This window comes from Protomyctophum parallelum, assembly GCF_964188405.1.
Source record: "Protomyctophum parallelum genome assembly, chromosome: 16".
Lineage (NCBI taxonomy): Eukaryota > Metazoa > Chordata > Actinopteri > Myctophiformes > Myctophidae > Protomyctophum > Protomyctophum parallelum.
In genome coordinates this window covers 32107035-32130165 of record NC_139711.1, presented here as the reverse complement: position 1 = coordinate 32130165, position 23131 = coordinate 32107035, and the positions used below count along the sequence as shown (strand labels likewise).

The 23131-nt window shown below is 43.2% G+C and overlaps 1 protein-coding gene across 1 annotated transcript in view; it reads left to right on the top strand.

Moving 5' to 3' along the window:
* The first annotated feature begins 6289 nt into the window (after positions 1 to 6289).
* Positions 6290 to 23131, top strand: part of jakmip1 (janus kinase and microtubule interacting protein 1) — a 30988-nt gene continuing 14146 nt past the window's right edge. Inside the window, exons 1-9 of the mRNA XM_083785929.1 lie at positions 6290 to 6804; positions 16309 to 16644; positions 17055 to 17387; positions 18146 to 18307; positions 19245 to 19457; positions 20138 to 20251; positions 20572 to 20718; positions 21561 to 21731; positions 22887 to 22949. Of these exons, the coding sequence (XP_083642055.1) occupies positions 16489 to 16644; positions 17055 to 17387; positions 18146 to 18307; positions 19245 to 19457; positions 20138 to 20251; positions 20572 to 20718; positions 21561 to 21731; positions 22887 to 22949 (1359 nt within the window). The 5' untranslated portion in view covers positions 6290 to 6804; positions 16309 to 16488. The remainder of the gene's footprint in view (positions 6805 to 16308; positions 16645 to 17054; positions 17388 to 18145; positions 18308 to 19244; positions 19458 to 20137; positions 20252 to 20571; positions 20719 to 21560; positions 21732 to 22886; positions 22950 to 23131) is intronic.

The following is a 23131-nucleotide window of genomic DNA, read 5'->3' as shown; positions in this document are numbered from 1 at the left end:
GTGGCCATGCCTTGTTCAACAGTCGGGATTGAAGATTTGTACAGCATAATGCAAAATGGTGAATTGTATATTTGAAACCCCTAATATAAATATGGGTTTGAGTCTATCTGGAGTAGGCCATGTCCCAAGCACTGTAATGGGTTTTACATATAGAAGTGGGTTCCTGAATGACAGATGTTTTTGTCAAAGCAGGACAAAGGTTCAACAGACGGGTAAATGCTCCTATACTACAATGCCCTTGATGAGACTAATGCCATGTGTGAGATTAAGTAAATCCATGCAATTTGATCTGGGAGTGAGAGAAATGGGAGAGCTGAAATTGGTAGAGTAATAGCTGCACTGTGCAGGCACATTATTATGGCACTTATGTAAATTGTTCCTGATGATTCATCAGTGATTAATAGATTAATTCAACCCACTTGATAGCATGGGCTGGTTTTATTTATGAGGGGCTCTAGCCCCTCCTACACAGTATAGATACAATGTTTGTCTTTAGTTCAATGTTTGTGTAATTTACGTCATATTGTCTCTTTATTGTTAATGGTGTTTAATATTTGTGTTTGCACCATTTGTGTTTTACATCACCATTACATCACCTAATCAACATGAGTTATAGACTTTAATATATTAGCCCTCCTGTACAGGTTTAATGTTTGTTCTTAGTTCAACACAAATACCATTAACAATAAAGAGAATTTAACGTTTGTCTTGACACCGTTTGTTTTACATCATCATTACATCACCTAATCACCTAAACCTTATAAGTGAATGGACATGGATTAGATGACCATTGAATAAAGTGACATTTATAGCTGCTCCAAGCTATATCAAATTCCCTCCTCGATGTAAGATGATAAGAGCGCCCCTCACTTCACACGGGTTTGATTTCTTTCTCACACATACACCTTGGAATCTATGTTAAAGGAGTAGTTCACCCAAATAATGACTTATTTTGTAGAAGCCTCTTGAATTCACTGAGATTTCTTTGTTTTTGTCACATTCCTAAGCCAATATTTTGATGACCGTCTGAGTCTCAGGCAGGAACAAACTGCAGGTTGATAAGGCCCTCAGCTCTGAACTCGGTAGAATCTGCACCTGGCTCGCTGATAACAAACTATCATTACACCTGGGAAAAACGGAATCCATTCTCTTTGGATAGAGTCCCCCCCCCCCCCTCCCCCTTTTGTTTGTTTGTTTTTGTTTTTCATAGAAGTGTATATCTGTACGTCTTTAAATGTTCTGGTGAATTGAAAATGGAGGACCCTGATGTAAACAAGTCTAGTGCTTCTCGGTCTCGTCCTCAAAGTAACAGTTTTTGTATTGACTTGGCTGTGCCTTTACCCATTCTACATACTGTGAAATAAAAAGTTGAAACAATGTTCATCAGGAAAGTGACAAAAACAAAAATATCCATGAATTCAAGGCTTCATGGGGTGTTTGGGTTGAACTACTCCTTTAAGCAATCTGTCTTTCAAATGTACTTAGACGAATGCTAGCACACACATGCATAGTGCATCTCCTTAATTGGGTAATGCAAGTCAAGCTGGAGCTTTTATTATGATCTTGTTATGATTCAAATCCCTTTGATTATGCAAATCTTCCATTAAGTTTGTTAGGGTAATACTGTGACCCTCACAAATAATTATGTTTAAGTGTTTTTGAAAGAACAAAAACAATAATTACATCATGGTAAATTCCACATTATGTTTGCTGAACAAAAGGATAATTGCTTTTCCACATACTGTAGTGTAGGCCTACGTCTTTTGATTGAATAGTACTTTATTAACAGTTGGCAGAAAAAAGCACAGAAAAGTACAGTTCAATACAAGGTCTGCTAAGAAGATTTAAAACCCAAGAAAGCCTATGGCTTGTTTCCATTAGAGTCCTTCATATTCAATTCATCTGTCTATAAGAGACTAAGCTTGTACGATACTCCTAGCAAAGACAATTTTACAATTTACCTTTATTTTCTTTATTTCTACTTAGGCTGGCTTGTTCAGAGCCGGAAATGCCACAGACCTGCATCATATACAATATGATATGGTATTTGCATATACAAATGGCCCCCATTTCAAATGATACTTTCCCATCTTGTCAAGCAGTCTATATGACACTCGCTCTAAGGCTGCCCAAGAGAGGTGTGCCACAGGGTCGGCGATGGTGCATATGATGATATGTGGTTACAGTCCTTGATCAATAGACTCCTTCCTAACATAAGGGCAGTTTGAATAAAGTCATTTAACATAGCAGGATTGCAATTACCCAAACTAACAAACTAAACAGAGTTAGTTCTAGTAATTTAAAATGTTCTGACTGAATTAAAAATTTAATTTCCTTTGGCAACACCTTGCGGTTACTTTGGAGAGAGAAGTTTAAAGCTACACAACTCTATTTGGTTCCTCAGCCCTCCTGTCTGCATTACCTCCAATAAATTATAGCTTATTCTCATAGAAAACACAACTGCAGTTATAGCAGCTTCTCCATCCACGCCCAGCTACATAAATCCAATCTTACATCTGGCAGCAATTATCTAACAGCTTGTTTTACTGCAGTACTGCAGTGTTGACAGACTACTACATGGCAGTATAACATGAGGTCCATGCAAAATACACCTTGTTCTCCTGCATGCCCCATGTCCCTGTCTCTATGGTAACTAACAGGTCCCTCGAAACCCTCGCCCTGCCCATGGTCAGCCTTGCCCATGGTCACCCCTGATGATGTGAATGACACCAACAGTGACAACACACAGGAAGAAGACCTGAAGAAGAGGAGATATGGTCAGTAACCATAGATACTAGAACTATGTGGAACTGACACTGGAGAAGCAGTGCCATTGTGAAAGCAGCCCAACATCTATCCAAACCTTTGATTTGTCTGTCTGTCTACATAGACAGACCCTATAGTTTCAACGATATATTTTGAGATTGTCGGAGATTGCATGGAGTTAATGCGAATCCACGAAGTTAGACCATCATGTTGATATTGCTCTGTTCACTCTCCAAGAAGGGGAACTTCTAGATTCCCATGTCTAGCTTTGTGTCCCCTTCTTAGGTTGCCAGCCTTCTCTGTATTGGTTTTTGACTGGTCGGTGCTTATAGATCTACGCTTTTTGGCTTAAAAGGTGATAAAAATGGCCATCCAGGTGTGTCATACCAGGATGGCAGCTCGTGGGATCCAGGCTGGCGAGGGACATCCAGTGGTGCCTGGCCGCGTATGTCTGTCGCTCCCCGGCCAGCATGGCTGCGAAAACCTGCCTCCCAAGGGACCTTTCATAATTGACATTATTGTAATTTGTTTCCTATTCTGCATGAGACATTGGATGTATAGAGGAAGGGGAGGAGGAAGATTAAGATAAAGAGAAGATTTATTTTTCTTTTCCAAGTACAGTATGAGATGTTTCGATGTTTAATGTGACACTGCATGTTGTTTGTGGTTGTTTTGTGGTTTTTCAATGAAGTTGTGTTTTTTAATGTTTTTTAATGTTTTACTGTAAAGCACTTTGGTACAACGTTGTTGTTTTAAAATGTGCTATATAAATAAAGATGGTATGGTATGGTATGGTAAGATAAACGTGCCACATGACACAAAGTTTCCCAATGTATCTCAATCAATTAATCTCAGACACAATCTCTGGATTTATGCTTGTTTGTGAATCTGTTCTTTCAGGCTTAAAATGTTTGTATGATAAATAATGACACCTCATAATATCCAAAGAGTGTCAGAGGTATGATGGGGAATAGACACACACACACACACACACACACACACACACACACACACACACACACACACACACACACACACACACACACACACACACACACAGTGCATGCCACATACAAGGCATGCCACATACAGAATCACAGCAGTAGTGTTTCCACTTTAGTGCCATTAGGCAACGTGTATTAAGATTCAGGGTGTGTGGGCGTTATAATAGTGTATTATAAAAGGCCTATAAAGCCCTGGACTGTTTCTACTCTAATGGAACACTCAATGACAGTATTTCCACATAATTCCTCGGATCTTACTCAGAACTCTAAATGCATGCCCAACTGAAATATACAGTACGGTTTTTGGATTGTTAAGTGCATGTTAGGGAACGGACATGGAATAGCGGACTCAGACTTTTGTAGACTGATGAATAGGATGAGTCATGCCTGGTAAGCTTAATTACCTTCATATGAAAGAGTTACGTCACTCCTGGCAAGCCCAAAACCAAAGGACTTGGGTTAACACATTGGAAAATAGGACAGTGTCTGTCCTCAGAATTTGAGTTCTGAGATGAGTGAGTTGAGCAACAGATTAAGTTTGTTATGTTTGTACTGTATGTATATCTCTCTCTCTCTCTCTCTCTCTCTCTCTCTCTGTGTGTGTGTGTGTGTGTGTGTGTGTGTGTGTGTGTGTGTGCGTGTGCGTGAATGCATGCGTATATCTTTGCACATGAATGGTTTGTGTGTTTCTAGTAAATCGATTATGGCATTGCAATCTTTATTTGATAATCATGTCCCTTATGAATACCATATAGACTCTTAAAATAATTTACTAGTTTTCGCCTTGTCTGGCCGTCCTTGTTGTGTTTTCGTCCTTCCATCTGTGTACACTGTACAGTACAGCTAATCTCCGGCACCATTGGCCCGCTCAGTGGTAGTAGCTTTGGGGATCCAAATAAACAAATAAACAAAATGACTCAAATCATAAACACAGCGTCCGATTGCCGTGAAACATTGCTGGCCCACAATAAGCTGACCTGCCCTGGCGGAGGGCATTTCTCTAGTTTAATCTGCTATTTCTTATGAAATGTTAAGCTTATTATGGGCACCTCTAAGAAGTATGTTTTTTTCAATCATGAATGTGAAGTCATGAATCTTAGAATCCTCATATCACATATTGTATGTTGTGAGAGATTATATGTCTCAAAACCTATGGTGAAGCTTATTGTAGCCTCTAATCCTAGATGAATACTGCTTTTCTTTTAAGCTTTTAGAATACAGGCATTCTCTTCATTTACATCTCCCGTGGCTTATATATTTGCAGTAACGTGATCACCTGAGTCTCATCAGATACTAAGAGCAACTATTTCATTTGAGGCAAAGAGGTCACATGGACTGGCCACATGGTTATCACAATTAGAGATGGATGTGATTCCCTTTCTCCCATAAAATGATCCTTCTGTTCTTGCTGTAGGCTATTGTTGTTGGGAATGTGGTACAAAAAGAGACTCGTGCAATCCCACACTGGCTTAAAAAGTACCTCAGGTGAAAACCCATAAACAGAAGCGTGCACATTAACCATATCTCTCTCTCTCTCTCACATGCACACACACACACACACACACACACACACACACACACACACACACACACACACACACACACACACACACACACACACACACACACACACACACACACACACACACACACACACCCTCGCTCTCCCTTTTCTGTTCTGTTCTGAGGTTAATCTTCACTAACAAAACAACTCACACACGCAGCCCTCCCTCCTTCACTCTCTCTCTCTCTCCCCCCAAACCTCCATCCCTCATTCATCTTATCAGTCTATCTGTGTCTGTGTGTGCTGGGCTGCTGGCCTCAGCAGTAATCAGTGTCACTACTAGGGGCTGCATACCAATACTATACTTGTTGTCTACTCTCCTATAAAAGATAATTCAAATATGATAAACCTAAATATTATATGGAATGCCTACAACTAATCCCTGGCTGTGTGTAGGCCTAGTACTCATCCTCTCCTATATCCGGGTGGCTGGGCCAAGCCCTGCAGCAATACAATGCATATGCTGCAGCCTGAAGTGCAGTGATGTGTGTGTGTGTGTGTGTGTGTGTGTGTGTGTGGTGGTGTCTGAATGCCAGTCAGGCACAGTGTAGCGAGGCAGAGAGACAGGCAGCTGGGCGTGAGTAATTCATCCCCCACAATCTGGGTCATGATACTCGCCAGTCCTACATGCACACTTTGACACTTTTATGTTGTCATATTATTTTTCAACGTACTTTTGTTATTTGCCCTAGATACACACATGAATTTAGAAACACCTTTTTCTATTATGCATATTTGCAGCCGTTGCCCATATTGACAATAGGATGTAAATAATATCTCTCTCTCTCTCTTTCTATTATGCATATTTGCAGCAGTTGCCCATATTATATATTGACAATATTGTAGCAGGATGTAACAGCCACCAATGACGACAAACGCAATGACGCCACACGTTCCTCCTCCAGCACCGTGTGCACGCATTTACCGTGCGCGGTGTCATTCTTGAACACGCAGTCAGGTGTCGCGCTTCTATCACGCTACCGGCGACGCCCGGGTTTTCTATGGTTTTCCCACGTCCACGTAACGGCAGAACTTGCATCCATAGGCTGTTGGACTTTTTTCATCCGTGGGTGAAACCGAAACGGACGGTAATTATGCCAGGTGACGTCGTGTGTGGGCGTGGAAGAAAATGTCGGCGTGCACAAGAAGAGAAGAGCTTGAATATATTCTATAGTTTGAGCTCCCATCCCATGCAGGGCCACCACAATTTGTGTATAATAATAATTATGGCATTATAATATTTTGGCCGCATTGTACCATTAAAAGAGACCCGGTCGTGTTGGCAAAAGTTGAGCAAATGGACATGTTTTCAACGGCAGCAGGGCATCTGTAGGTGCATTCATGAGGTTCTCAGATCGAAGCCCAGCCTCCCTGGATCTGAAGCCAGCAGCAACATATTTCAACCTCTGTCCTGTCCAAAGAACTGTCTTGACTCTTCTTCTTATCCACTGGACCTCCATTTGATTTGAGGTAAGTTAATTTACTGATGATTGAAAGGAGAGTGACTTAAAACAGACATCGTTGATGTTAAAACGCGACGGGCAATATTATAGCTGATGCATCTCAATATCCGGGGTACGATAAAGATAACAGTGTAATTCGTTTGCAACCCTTTAGCGCTTGGCGACTGTAGTCTCGCTTGACATGTACATGTGGTATTGGCTGCAGAGCCGCCCGTATGAGGAGAGGAATATTATTAATGGGCAGTATAGCTTTATCCAGCGAGGCTTCACCGAGCCTGATGCGGCGTGTGTTCAATGGTGAGCAGATGTCAAATAAAGAGGATGTTTCGAGTCTGTAATCTGTCATTAATTAACATCGCCTCCCCATGGGCTCAGCGGAGCCCATTGATGAGGCATATGGCCCATGGGGTACAGATACAGTACCAACCCGATCAGTAACGGCTCGGTGACAGGCAGCATCCAACATGGCAACATAATTGAGTGTGCATGCATGTCTGCATGTTTTCTTTGACTTTGGTAGTGTCAGTGTGACAGACTGTGACTGTGAGGCATTTGACCCCAGGATGCTGCGGCCAGGGCGGCACGGATAGCCCCCCACAGCCCACACACACAGTCATACACATCAGATCGCTGTGGGGTGTGGTTGGCTGGCACACCGAGTGGCCGTGGCCGTGTAGGCTAGACAACCCTCCAGTAGCCGCTGCTAATCTTCCGTTTGACAGCTCATTAGAGAGCTGACCACGTCGCATTAGCAGGCTGTAGCCTGCAGTGTAGCTGTATACATATCATCCTCCGCCATGCACTGCATGTCGAGTTAGTTTAGTGTCGGAATCGCTGTCATAACGTCTCTATCAGGCACTCTGGAGGACCATAAATCATACTCTGTGGGCAGCCAGCGTGTGTTGGCCGCCGGTCGGCGCCGAGGGCGAGGGCCACCGTTGTAATACTGACATGATGCATGCTGTAGTGGTCTGTTAGTATATTGGGTGTCTACTGTCTATAGCTATTGGTGGTGATGGATATGTTGAATCGGTAGAATACTCAGTCACAAAGTAGTCTAGATGTTCCTTAACTGCATCTGTTATAACTTATAAGGTAAGCATATTTATTATGTATGCATTGTTCTCATTTCTGAACACCCCATGCAGCTAAGAATGTTGATTGGCAATTTGGCATGCATAACCTATACAATAATCCCCCTTCTTTCACAGCAATAGGTTTATTGCTGTTTGGCATGACATGTATGCAATGGTATTGATTTTTTAAAATACAGTTATGTCCCTCTCTGTTCCCCTTCTCTCCCTTCCAATTCTAGTAAACTATCCCAGCCTCTAAATGTTTTGATGAATTGAACAAGGTGGACCCTCTTGTAAACAAGTGTAATGCTTTATTTGGTCGTCCACTCACAGTTTAACAGTTTTTGTATTGAGAGTTGTGCTGAAATGTACTGTAATTCTACAAACTGTTAATAAATACTTCAATCAATCAATCAAAAGCCATTTTACATTCATAATTCTTTATCTTCATATTGTTTTCCACAAAAGCAAAATATTTTGAGTGATGAGTCTATAAGGTTAATCACAGAGGCCTATGTACTCCTAAATCTCTTCATGTCATCACACTTTTTAACCATAGCTTTAAAAGCACTGTATAACAATAGTTGTTACAGTCTGTAACAGTCTCTGTGTGTGTGTGTGTGTGTGTGTGTGTGTGTGTGTGTGTGTGTGTGTGTGTGTGTGTGTGTGTGTGTGTGTGTGTGGGGGGGGGGGGTTGCTTCAAATTGCTTTGAAAACCAATTATGTCATAGCTCTAATGAAGATCTGCTCTTAATACACCAAAAACAACATTCATTGCGCCGATTTGGAGATGCAGGCATTTGAACACAGACCATTGAATGCAAGTGAATGCACGCGCATCTTCAAAACATGGATTAAAGAATATAAACCCCTGGATAACGTAGCTACGTTTCTGGCAGGCTAGACGATTAATTTAACACAGTTTTCTACGGTTCTGGCAGGCTGCGTCTTCACTCTCAATCACCCAGTTTTTGCAATGAAAGATGGGAGATTGCTCCCTCAGTCTCTCCAGTTGAGTGAAGTGTTATGCTGCATTCACATGACAAGCAAGCGGTACACGGCAAACGGCAAAACCTGCTGGACGGCACGGAACGGTAAAAATATTAAATATTTTAACATTGATGCCGTCTGTCGTTACCGTCGCCGGTTCTGGCTGCCGGGCTGCCGTGCTGTCCTGTTCCATTTACCGTCCTGCACCCATCCACTAAAATGCTGTCTACCGCTTGCCGCCTTCTTCTTTCGTGTATCGTCGTCATATATATCATACCATGATGCACAATCATGTCATTGAAAATGTAAGTTGCTTGTTTATATTGATACAAAAACAGATACTTGTATCAGGGCCTGTAGTCTTAAATTAACAGGTTAATCACATTATTGATCTCCCTTTAATACCTCAGAGAGGAGGGTATATGCGTACTAGTGCTAACAAGGATGCAAGCACACAGATACTGTATGTGCACAGAGAGAGTGACACACACACACACACACACACACACACACACACACACACATGCCTGTGTCGACTCGTTATCTGCATCTGCCAGTGCCACATACTGTACAAGTGTACATGGAGTCATGTGAGCACAACATGAAGTAACCCCTTAGACACAGAATTTAAAACCCTGTCTAGTCTGTGTTATAATACCACAGAGTGTTTTGACGGCAGCACTGTGCCATTTTTGTGGTCAGTGGATAAATCGTTAACATTCTCCAAACGAATTGAAGTGAACATTTATTAAAATTGTGTGTCTGTGTGTGTGACACACACCGAGAGAGAGACTGGTGTGACATGGTGTCAGCATTGCTTATTTGTTTGCCTTGACTGTATAGTATCAAGTATAGTTTAGATTACATGCTTCACTAGTCTGCACTTGCTTGGCTGGGTTATGCAGCCTCCCAACGGACTATTGGCTCTCAGGCTATTGTGTGCATTTGCCTGTGTATTATTGGTTGGTATGTTTGTGTGGTTGGTCCTGTTCTGTCACCCTGGCCTACAGTCAATCTGGTGATGTTTTACATCACTGAAAAAAAAGAATGCTTGTGTGAGTCAATGGTGTAGTGGGCGACTACACTATACACATACTGTAACTACAGTATGGGTGAATGTACTGTATGCACTGCATAGAAAGTGTCTGTTATCTATATCTGGTTAACCCTCTCTCTCTCTCTTTGTTGTTTTTGAACCCAGACAAAATGGTGGAGTGTTTGTTTGACGGCACATATGCAACTCATTTATGTATTTATTGGGTGTGTGTGTCTGCCTCAAGTCACTTCTAGTTAATGTTTAACAATTGGTGTCTGTGTGTGTTTGTCTACGTGTATTTGTGTGGTCTAGTCTGCACTGCAGCCTAGATCTGCCTACATCTGGGCTCTGCTAATGAGCTCCTGACGCTGACAGTTGTAAAGGCATTTGGCTACCAATGCTTCAGAAGTTGATTGTATGTTATTAATTTCATACCTAAATTTCATACCTAAATAAATGTATTTTGTATTTAGCGTCTGCTAAATGCCTAAATTGTAATTGTAAATTGTAAATTGGAGAAACAGCCATCCCAGTGTTTCACCTACTGTATATGCAGTATTGTTTGGCACAACACAATAATGACCATGATTTTTAGTAGGTGGCCACGAATTGGCCAAAAAAAGGCAAAAGACTGCAAAAGACTCTCGTCAATTGACTTCACACTCATTCATGTTACATTCATGTTACGGTGTCGTTCCAAATTGCATATTTTCTATCAACAACTAGAAATGCACTCTGTCGAGGTGCCAACTTGCCGACCTCTACGAACTTATGATCAGCCCCTCTATAAAATATATATACCTACCTTGAAGTGTACCATGGTTACGTCACCGTCAACAGCCAATAGGCATACATACATACTTGTATACGTTACTTTTTACCCACCCAACATTGAAACATATCTTTATCTTAATTCCTCACCATCAACAGCCAATTATAACCACGCATACCATGCATACCACTTTTGATCCAGCCGACCACAGTACTTGCACTCTCTGCTTGTGCAAGTAAATATTCACCCTGTTGGACATGGTAACAAAATAGCAACTCATCGTTCCAGGTAACTCTTGAGCCTGAATTATCTGTGGGCCTATTCATACTTACCACTGAAAACATGTCACGCCGCGGTGTTAAGCGACTCACTGCTCACCCAAACACATCTGTCTTGTTTTTACGACCCACCGTTTCAGTGCTCTCACCTTATCAACTTAGCCTAGGCAAATTATTTAAGACTGTTGATGTTTAACTTGCTCTTTACTGTTGGTAATACCAATTTAGGTGTTATGCCAATTGATTCCTCTCCACACACATTTCTGTTTAGTCACTGCTGTTGTGTCCCACTGATGTTGTATCCCACTGACTCACCTACCATTTTGGCGCCCCCACCGGGAGGACGTAGACGTAGAGCCTTCGTCCTACTCCTCTGCTCAATGCACCCTGCTGACAGGTGCCGCCAGGACTATGTGTAGTTAGTGACATTTATCACCCTCCCCCGAACACGAGCCAGTCGTGTTTGTGTTGTAGACGCTTGACAAAGTCACAATGGTGGATTTGAACACACAACCTCAGTCCGCAGTGGTAGGCAGGAACTTTACCACTGCGCCACACAAGAGCCTTGTGACATAATTCTATGTGCCTTATGGTCCTGAGGATTTTGTGTTCAACAATGTGGCAAGGCTGGGATTGGCAAATACCTTTAATAGCTGTTACAAAACGTCCTCTTTTTTTTCTTTTGGTACACTCACACAAGATTTTCTTAGTGTGATGAATAGGCCTTAAAAGGTGTACTAAAGGACTGTCTCTTGCTCCATTTCCCCTTTTACTACTGGGAATAAAATGGCATAATTTGGCGAGTCACTGTATGAAAGAGAAAGCTAAACCTGGATGATTGGTTGACTGATATGATAGTTTGACTCAAGTGGTTGTACTTGCCTTAAGAAGTAAAGTAGAAATACTATGAGCAGATGATTGAAAGGTTAGACCTACGCTGGCTTTTGTTTGCTTCTTTGCACATGAAAGGTTCTTGTTAGATTCTCCATGCCCCTATAAAACTTCCAGTTTCCCGTATTAACATTCCTTGTTTGCAATGGACGATAAAGTTAGCTATTGCCTCCCGGGACATGTGCTTCCAGGATGTGTCATGAAAGCATTTTGTGTGTGTGTGCTGTGTTTGTGTACTTGCCTCCATGTTTCAGGCAAAGATTCCTGATCCTGATCAGTCCTGATTTATCTAATCATTTTAAGAGTAGCATTTTGATGATTCATTTTTAAGCCTGATTTATACTTATATATATATATACTGCGCACCGGCGACAATGGCTACGCCACGGCTTCAAGATCACAATGCATTGTGAGCTTGTAGATTGCCTATTTATGGTGCGCTACACCAGCATGACACCACAAGTCTTGTCATTCATGGGCCATGGCTCTATATATAGAGTCTATACCATTGTGTTTATTCAAAGATGTATCTTTGTCTTGTTCTGTTCTGAAAGTAGCTGGTCTCATTTCTTTCTCTTGACGATATACTTCACACTAAGGCCAGTTGTTGCGAGTCTGAGCATCCACGCCTCCACCTAGCGTTCTCATGTCCATCATGCGCGTTCCTCAGTCTCTTCTTCAGCTGAACACCTGGTTATCACTGCAGAGAGGCATGCCAAAACATGTGGCCATGAGAAAACAATAAGTGTGCAAATTTCATAATGCAGTACACAGTAACATCTGGAGTGTTATTTTTTTAACTCTTGTCTGTAGTCTGTAAAAACAAAAATACATAACTTATTTTACTCTGGACTTTGCTGGCCCACTTAGCTAGCTACTGTATATGAATAAATTGTGTGTGTGTGTGTGTGTGTGTGTGTGTGGAGGGGGGGGTTAGTAGATTGCAATACAATGTGCCTGTGCTTTTTCAATGTGAAGGATCCCTCCGTGTCAGTCTATCCGTGTGTGTGTGTGTGTCTCTGTTTGTGAATGGGAGTGAGATCACTGATTCCAAGTGCTCTGTGACTTGACGTCAATCCTGCCAGTAGGAGGGAGGATGGAGCGGTGGGCGTGAAGGGGAGAGAATGTAGGCCAGATTGGGGGCAGGGGGTGGTGGTGGTGGTGGGGGGGGGTCTCTGACTGTTACTGCCCCCTCCTGGCCTTTCCTGGGCTGATTTTTCTTTTTTTAGTTGTCATTTCCTTTTGCCTTTCCATCATTGACTCTGTCCCTGCTCCTGTTCTGTAGTTCATTCCCCCTGTGTGGACTAAGTTCACTCTTTAAGACAACATGGTAGAAGAGAAGGCCACCTTGTAATTGTGTCTGTATGCACCCCTAGTGGCAGCAGTACATTTCTGTCTCTCTCTCAACCTTGACTAATGCCTGACTTAAAAATAGGCAATCTAAAGGTTTACAGATGTACTTTTCAGTGCACAACACCAGTGCTCAACTATGTACTCTTACACTACAGTATAAATCCAGCTTAAGAGATGGATGAGCCAGATGATGAAATAGCACACATGGTTCGATTTTTCAAATGAAGAGTGTACACGTCTGTTTGTTTGTTGTTTTTTCTTCCGAAATGTGTAATGTTGTGCTATTGGAGCATGTGTGTTTGAGCATACTCGTGTCTCAAATCATCCAAAGTGCTCTTTCCTCCTCTCCCATCATCGTCTACTCTGTGGGAGGCATGGAGTCTTTGAAGCGACGGTTGCCGTGGTAACTATTGCTGCCATCTGTGTGTAGTACGAGTGAGTGAGTGTGCACTATTTGAGTAGTATTTGAATGTCTTTGTGGAAAAGATGGAAGTGCCTGCGGTGCTTCAAACTCCTTGGCTCCTTCGTTGTTTAATATGCATTATTTATTTAATAGTAAACAGAGGTTACTACGTTACAATGGAACCCACAGTTTTTGGCTTTCAGAAATTATAGGCCAGCAAAAGTCTATGGAATTTTGTTCTGTTTGTTACGGGTAAAATATAATTCATGCCAGCCAAGTCTATGGACTTTAATGTTTGTTAAAGGTAATGATGACAACGTAAGATGTCATCTGGCTGATATAAATACTGCCCTCACTGCGCCCCTCATTTATTTTAATTTCAGGAAGAAATTATAAGTCCAGTCCTTTTATATTCTGTTCATCCATGAATTTGTGTCTCATTGGCACAGGACAGGTATAAGGCTACCAATGTCACTGTATATCTTGCTTCAACTGAAAAAGAAAGTTCAGCTTGCTGCACTTAGGGTTAGAGGCATAAAGACCTCCATGCCTTGCCTTCACATCATTGTTAAATGTTTCATAGCCATCCCACTAAAGCATTTAAGTTGTGGCATCATCCAGTCGTGTTTGGCTAATACAGATACAGAGGCTGAGGACATAATGGTTCCTTTGGGGGTGGGTTGTCCCATTTCATGAGGCCCACATTTTTATTCCTTTAGTGACGGCTGTATTCCACTGCTGACTCAAAAGAACAATAACCCAAAAAAAGAAAAACAGCACTTCTCCTCTTCAGCTCCATCCATTAAATGTGACAAATTATTGTTCTTAATATATCTTATAAAACGGCCCCACACCTCCTGAAACAGTTCTTGTTTGTCCTTAAGAATGTATGTAATCTTTTCCAAAGGTAAACATAAAGACAATTCCTTGAACCACTGTGTAATACTTGTTTTGTCTGGCCTCTTCCAGGTCAAGGCTATCACTCTCTTAGCTTGTAAAAGACATATCTATAAACATTTGTTCATTACGCTTTATCTTGTGTCCCTGGCCAGCCGAGGCGCCTGATGGAGGGGAAACTCCCCCCTGTCAGGTGCAAAGAAGCGGCTTGGATGCTCATGCATTGAAGGAAGCATGAGGTCAGTCCGTTGCTCTCCCCAGGTTGGCGGAGGGTGTGTAGAGCCCAGGATCACATTAGATAATTGACACTGGGTGAAAAATGGGTTGCAAAATCATGGGATAAAAATATTTAAAAAAAGTGAATACTAGAGCTCTGGGCGTGTACACATAAAGTAGTAAAGTTTATTTTTTATTTTTTTCGTGTTGCTGTATGTGAAGTGAACTCACTACTTGGTGAGAGATGAGAGAACATATTACTCCAGTTTTAGCTTCACTGCATTGGCTTCCGGTTGTTTTTAGGATTGATTTTAAAATTATTTTACTTGTTTATAAAGCTCTCAATGGTCTCGCACCTTCCTACCTACATGACTACCTGCCTAAATATGTCCCAATCCGCCCCCCCTCAGGTCTTCCACTGCTGGCCTGCTCGCTGTGCCTAAAAATGGCAACTAAAAACCACGGTGAAGCTTCTATGGGCTGACCGTGTGGAACAAACTTCCACTGTACCTTCGACAGGCAGCCTCTGTAGATATTTTTTAAAGCGCAGCTAAAGACCTACTTCTACACTCTTGTTATTCATGTCCTCACTGTATTGCATTACTGCTATTACTTTAATGCTTTATGCCTTGCTTTTCTTTTTTTTTCTCCATTGCTCTGTAAAGCACTCTGGCTAATTCTTTTGAGAAGAACGGAGAGAGAGAAGGGGAAGAAGAACTTCAAAGAACTTTATTTTTCCTTTCAGAAACTTCTTTGATGCAGTGGTTAAAAAGACAACAAAAAATCACATTGTATGGATGCACAGATACTATATAAAAAAGACCATTAAAAACCAGTGCTTAAAAGCATAATATATTAAAATCAATTATAAGTGCTGATAATCCAATATACTGTAATATGCAACCTATGTGTTCACTATAGTCCATCAGGTGGGAAGGGGGAGGGCGATTCAGCCTAGGCATTCAGAAGTCTGACGGAGATGGGCACAAAACTAGCTGAGTTTTGAGGCCCTGTATCACCGGCCTGAGGGCATTAGTTTGTAGTGGGTGTGGAGGGTGTGTGACTCCTCAACTGTGTCCTCAACTATTTGAGACACTTGAATATTATCCTTGTTGGTCTTAAACGTGAGCTTATGGTCAATGGTGGTGCCAGGCATTGTATACTCTTCGACGTATTCTATTGCCTGTACATTTATCTCCAGGGCCAGAGGTGGACGTGTCCTGCCTAAAGTCTACCAGCAGCGTCTTAGTTTTGCTGGGGTTTAGGTCCAGGAAGTTGTTAAGAGGAGGCCATTGTGACCAGGCACGTTTTCATGCACTGTGGAGCCTCTAAACACAAGTCAAGGAGAGGAATTGTGATAAATTGTCAAGACCAGTGCTGGCAGTGCTGACTGCTGAGTGTGAGAGAGGAGACAGTGAGGAAGCATAGACTGTGAATGTTGGTCCCCAAAATAGGCTGTTCTTAGCAGAATATAATGTGTCATAATAGGTTAGGCCTGGGGTGTTGTGTAGAGGTGTCACGCTGAATGTAGTTTTGTCTTAACCCAGTTTTTAACCCTGACTCACCGTTTTGTCTTTGTGTCTCCCGTCTCTCTCTCAGGCACCTTCAGGGCCCTCGAGCAATGATGTAGGATGGCACAGAAGATGACGATGATGACGGTAATATGTGGGATAATCCGTGCAGGGAGGAAGAGCAGCGATTGACTCTGACCCCCCCCCCACCACTGTTTCCTCCAAAGCCACTGCTCTATGTCTGTCCTGATTGGTTGGTCAGAGTGCCATGTCATCGACCACTCCCCCCTCGGCCCCACCCTTTAAGAAGGGCAGGAAGCCGGAGAAATCCGAGGCGATGGTGGATCCGGTGCAGGTTGCCAACGAGGAGCTGAAGAGCAAGCTGATGGACAGCCAGATGGAGCTGCAGCAGGAGAGGAGCAAGGTGACGATCAGAGACACATTTATGGGTCCAACGCCAATCCCCATTCTTATGGGGAGCTAGCCTCTCCTATGCCCAGCTTTGTGTGTCTGTGTGTACCACATAGCGATGACTTGATTGTCTGAGCACGGAATGTGATGTATGATGATGATGATGTATAAGAGCGCCCCTCACTTCACACTAGTGTGATTTTTAGAGAGAGTCCTAGATCACTTAACAGTTTGGCTCGAGTCGAGTGAGGAAGAGGAAGTGTAGACAAAATGATGATGATGAATATTATGATATGGCACAAACTATGACGTTGGTAGTCAGTACTCAGCAAAGGCACTCAACAAAAACTGTAAAAATCATAATGGTGCAGCAAGGTCTAAACTTATACCTTACACGGACCATACTTTACAAACCCCCACCAGGTGTGTAAGCTGCGCGAAAGGCTCCAAGAGCAGCGGCAGGCACGCGAGCTGGAGCAGCACAAGCACGCTGTGGCGATCACCGACCTGCGCGGCAAACTCCACGAGGAGAAGCTCCGGGAGGCGGCGGCTGTCCGCGAGGGCCTGGCCCGCCAGCATGAGGTGGAGCTGGCGCGGGTTGTCAAGATCCGAGACGCGGAGGTCCAGAGGCTCCAGGGCCTGGTGTTCGTCCTGAGGGACGGGGCGCCCGACAAGCTGAAGACCGCCCTCCTTTGCGAGGCCCGGGAGGAGGCCCGCAGGGCCTTCGACGGGGAGAGGCTCAAACTGCAACAGGAGGTATTAAGGATGGTGGTGTGTGTGTGTGTGTGTGGGGGTGTGTGTGTGTGTGTGTGTGTGTGTGTGTGTGTGTGTGTGTGTGTGTGTGTGTGGGTGTGTGTGTGTGTGTGTGTGTGTGTGTTCTCTCATTAAGACCTGAGACCAATTCTACTTCATTCGTCTTCTACTTCAGTAGTTCTCACACTTTCAAGATTTTTCAAAAATGTTTAACAATGGCAGATGTACAAGCTTGCAGCGCTGTGAGCTTGTACAACATACGTTATTTTTGAATATCCAACGCAAAAATCTAAAATGACACAGATGCTCTCCCGGTTTTAATCAGTTATTTGAGTAGAGTTCCACTTCATGTGCATACATTGTAGTTGTCTTGGCATGTGTGGCAGTGTGAATGTACAGGTGAGAAACAAACCGAATGTGTTATGGGTTTGTGTGTGTATGGGGCTGGTTCCCATTCTGTAAATGATGATTAGGGCTCGTTCATGCTCACTCTAGCATCAACACTAAATATAGACAGAAGGCTAGGTCCATATCTGTATTCAGAGCTTAAAACGTTATTCTACGGAATACTAGAGCTCTGGGCCTAAAACAGGAAGCAGTACGGAGAGTTCTCTGTGCCAGCCTATTGTTTCATTGTAACCTTTTAGATAAACAGGCTGAATGCTTTCAAACAGTGTCTAATGATAGGTGTGTGTGTGCGTGCGTGCGTGTGTGCGTGCGCGTGTGCGCGTGTGCGCGTGTGCGCGCTGTTTCTCCCTCAGGTCCAAGAGCAGAAAACCGCCAGGAAGCAGGCAGAGGAGGTGCTGGCCAATGCTCTGCAAGCAGACAAGGCCAAGGCTGCAGATCTCCGCACGGCGTACCAGCATCACCAGGATGAGGTGCATCGCATCAAGAGGGACTGCGAGAGAGACATCCGACGACTGGTGAGACTTCAAACTGCTGCTGGAGTCAGACTAGACTGCATAAACGACATATCCCTTGGCATAACCTGACATCATCACACTGGCACCTGCTGTATTCTCATGGTGGCCATTTTGCGCTCACGTCATACACTGGGTGCAGGGTGTATTTATCTCACTGACGTACTGTACAAGTAGGTGGTAAATGATTTTACCGTCTGCCCCACACACCTCTCACTATTTGCTTGTCTCCCTAGATTCGGCTCTACAGTATAAGCCATAATTTGAGTTACCCATTAACTATATTATGCAAGGCAAATATAAGATGAAGGTATATCAATATAAAAACATCTAGGAAATGTTGAAGGAAGGACATGGTTTATTTATCACATGTTCAACCTAGTACACTTAAAGTCCTGCATGTAAATAAAACTAGAAGGCTTGTTTGTGAGGAATGCAGGAAATGCCAAGAGCAAAAGAACAAAGGGAAATGGTGACAGGGGAAACGGGGACAGTAGCAGAGGAAGCCATGCAAATGCAGGCCAGGAACAATGCGTCATGAATTATTAATGGCAGAGTTACAATATGTATTTAATATTGTAGTTTAAACTGGAGCAACCTAGATTGAATGGAAAGAGAGTAAAGGCTTTTTATACCCATAATGAAAGTTTGTACAAGAAATTGTGCAGAACTCGAGTGAGTGAAGACTAAGATCTCACTGTCAATGCTAAACCTTTTTTGTAATTTAATCATTTTTGCCCCAATCTTCCCAACAAACTACTGCGTATTTCCTATTGGTGGGAAATAGCTGTGAGCTGTGAGCTGTAACTCAGGTGTAAAAGATTCAGAATCAATCCAAATCTTCCTGTTTCGGAAACTCAATTAATTCTTTCCACACAGCATGCAACACGACTATCACATCACCTCCCTCCGCAACTACTCCCCCTCTTATTCCTTGTAGATGGATGAGTTGAAGGGGAAGGACCGGGTGGTGTGTGCCCTGGAGAGAGAGCTGGGAGCACAGGCTGGTTACGCCCAGAAGCTCCAGCTTCAGAAGGAGGCCCTGGATGAACAGCTGGGCCAAGTCCGGGAAGCCGAGAGATACAACCACGGCAGCCCCAAAAGAGAGGCTGTGCCTGGGCTAGGGGACACCCCAGACCTGCTTAACAACCAGGTAAGAGAGAGGCTGTGCCTGGGCTAGGGGACACCCCAGACCTGCTTAACCCCCCGAGCGGCAAGGACGGAGTTCTCCGTTCAATCAATTAGTAACGTCCAGCGCTCAGGATGGAGATTGATAAAAGGACGGAGATTTATTTATATCAAAACCGATCGCATCGCTCCACAGGCTGAGTGTCTGTTGCGCAACATTGTATTATTTATTAGTTATTTTCCGGTGGGACGTCATCGATGAGACAGAAAATCTTAAAATGTGAATAACTCTTGATCTAAATCATAACGTCAAATTCTAAGCAAATATTATGTGTTAGACAGCCCATCGCGGTCCCGTCGCTAGTCGTGTTAAAATTAAACAAATAAATTAAAATTAAAAAAAATTGTGGTTCATACAATATACACACAAAACTTGCACATGCATGCAACGTAAAACATGCTTTCACACACACACACACACACACACACACACACACACACACACACACACACACACACACACGCTGGCACACAATGCACACATGTTGAAACCAACTCTTCATCCTCCACCTCGTGAACTCCTCTTCCCCGTCTAACAACTCCCAACTCCTCCGTCCATTGCATGCACTACCTCTGTATCAGTTGTTGTGTTCCGCCTCCCCCCTGCCCCCTCCCTCCGCCTCACCCCTGCCCCCTCCCTCCCAGGAGGTGGAGGAGCGGGATGCGAGGCGCTTCCAGCTGAAGATGGCGGAACTGCACTCCGTCACCAGAAAGTTGGAGGACAGGAATGCCCTGTTGGCTGACGAGAGGAACGAACTGGTGAGAACCACTCGCATGAATTTGCCGGCATTCAAGTATTCTTGTGCTGTGTGTGTATAACTCAGCCTGTAATCCATAGATCGCTGTTGATTTTTGGTGTCTCCAACCGATCTTTATCTCGTCAATGCGATAGACCTGGAAAATCAATATGCTAAAACTGGAAAATTGCACAGAAAGGATAGTGCACGGCTGCACACACATCCAAGTGCCCAGGTGCAGGACAAACAACAGTATATTAAACTAAATAAGGTCTACTCCACACACTGACAGAAATAATAACCGGAGATAATTTTTCTTCCATCTCCTCTGTGGTGTTGCAGGTGAAGCGGGTGCGGGAGGCGGAGAGCCAGATGAAGCCCATGTTTGAGAAGAACAAGAGACTGTCCAAGAAGAACGATGACCACCTGCACACACTGCAGCGCATGGAGGAGAAACTGAAGAACCTGAGCCGAGAGAACGCAGAGATGGTGAGAGAGACCCACCGGCCTCGACAGGCTTTTCCTACTACTACTACTCCCCTTTCCTCTGTAGCCTCTACTTGGCTCTGTCTTTAAGTGGTGAAAAGTCACAGTTTCTAGCCCTAGCAACGATAAACAGATGTTTAAAAAGTTAACAGAAATTTGTCATCAGCAATGAACCAAAATGGTTCAATTGTAAGATTGTATTTATTTTTTTTTTTTTGTCATTGAGATTTTGAACACAGAGAAAGTAAGACCTCTACTGGTTGTTTGACAAAATGTGTGAGATTAATGCTGATAATCATGAGAATAATAACGGTGCTCCTATAGGCACGGTTGCCTACCCAGGGGACGCAAACTTTGGTCATAGACACTTGGAATGGGATCTGTGAAGTCAAACTTGTACATCTTGATCACATGACCCCAGTTGATTATGTGTACAGATCTGTGTGAGTGTTGGACAAAATGGTAGCAAATGGTAGCAAAAGGTCAAAGGTGTGTGTTTAAGAAAACACACTATGGAACTAAATGTAACCTGGCACAAACGGGGCCTATAAGTTGCGTCCGGGTCCAAGGAAAAAATGTTGAAAACACATGACTACAGAGATCATTCATTCGTAACAATTTGGGTGAGGTTTGGCAGGAGTAGCAGCAAAGAAAATGCAAAATTGGCAGATGGAAATGGCCTAGTAATGTGGTGTTCCGTAATGATCCAAGGAATCCAAGGGGAAATGTATTTTGTATGACCCATGCTTCAAGAGTTGTAGCACCATGTGATTAGATTTTTCTTTCCCTGGTGATACAGTAGAACATAATCAATGTTTCTCTTTCTCTCTCTTTGTCCACCTCAGAAGGAGAAGGCCGCCTCCTCTCGGCACCAGTCTCAGCAGCAATCCCATCAGCCTCAGCTGAAGCGTCCCACCTCTCTGACAGATCTAAGCCACGCCCACGAGGAGCAGGAAGTGGAGTTCCTCAAGCTACAGATTTCCGAACAACGTGGCATCATCGATGAACTCACGCAGGTCAACTATATCACAGATAATTATGAACTCACACAGGTCAACTATATCACAGATAATTATGAACTCACACAGGTCAACTATATCACAGATAATTATGAACTCACACAGGTCAACTATATCACAGATAATTATGAACTCACACAGGTCAACTATATCACAGATAATTATGAACTCACACAGGTCAACTATATCACAGATAATTATGAACTCACACAGGTCAACTATATCACAGATAATTATGAACTCACACAGGTCAACTATATCACAGATAATTATGAACTCACACAGGTCAACTATGTCAGGGGTTCTCAACCCGTGGGTCGCGACCAGGGTCGCCAAATTATTTCCCCCCCCCCCAAAAGAAATAGGATAAAAATAGGCTGGATAATGGAAATTAAGATTTTACATAGTACACATGCATAAACTTTCCTTAATGATTTATATCTGGTTTCAGTATTTTTTATGGTGCTATTATTAAGGTTATTGTAGCAGTCAATTTGTATTGGAGGTGGGGAGGGAGGCGGGGCAGGGGTCGTGAGACATGGCCAAAGCATTTCCGGGGGTCCCCAGCCAAAAACATCTGAACTATGTCAGCCATAGATAATTATGACATCATCGATGAACTCGCGCAGATCAACTATGTCACAGATAATTATGACAAATGTTTTTTGTACATTTCTAATCAATGCCCACCAACCAGCCTGTCCTCCCTTAAGCCAATTTTAATATTATATAGGATATATACATAGGTTTTATTTTTACAGTTATATTGCAATAATAATGTGTGGTTGACACCATTTGGGAACCACATCTAGAGCTTGGCCCTGGGTTCGCTCCACAGTGTCAATTGCCCACAATAGGGCCATGTGGTTAACTTATTCATCTTCAGGTTCAATTCCAAGCAGGCGCGCTGCAGTTAATAGCTCAGTCAGTGGTAAACATGTCAGCTGTCAAATCCGGTAGAACAAGACAGTTACATGGAGCAGCTTTAAGCCTGATTTGTGTTACATCGTACAATGGTGTTGCGCCGTGATCTACAGGCTCTCGATACATTAAAATAGGACGGCTATAATGACATGCCCAAAATAGCGATGCCCATGGGTGGTGATGGAACCTCTGCTTACTTGCGTTTCTCCTCTATATGTTTCTCTTTAGGAACGTGACCGATTGGTGATCAGCAAAAAAAACAAAAGGAAACCTCTCAACCTCTCAAAAAAAGTAGGTGTGTGTGTGTGTGTGTGTGTGTGTGTGCAAACAGACAGTTACTCCAGTGGGTTGTCACATAGCAACCACCCTACCTGGGGTGTGTTGATGCTCTAGTTAGTTAATTTGTGTGTGTTTTAATTGGGATGGTTCATCTGGGACTTTGCAGAGTCAGTGCTGTTGCTAGGAGAGGAGGA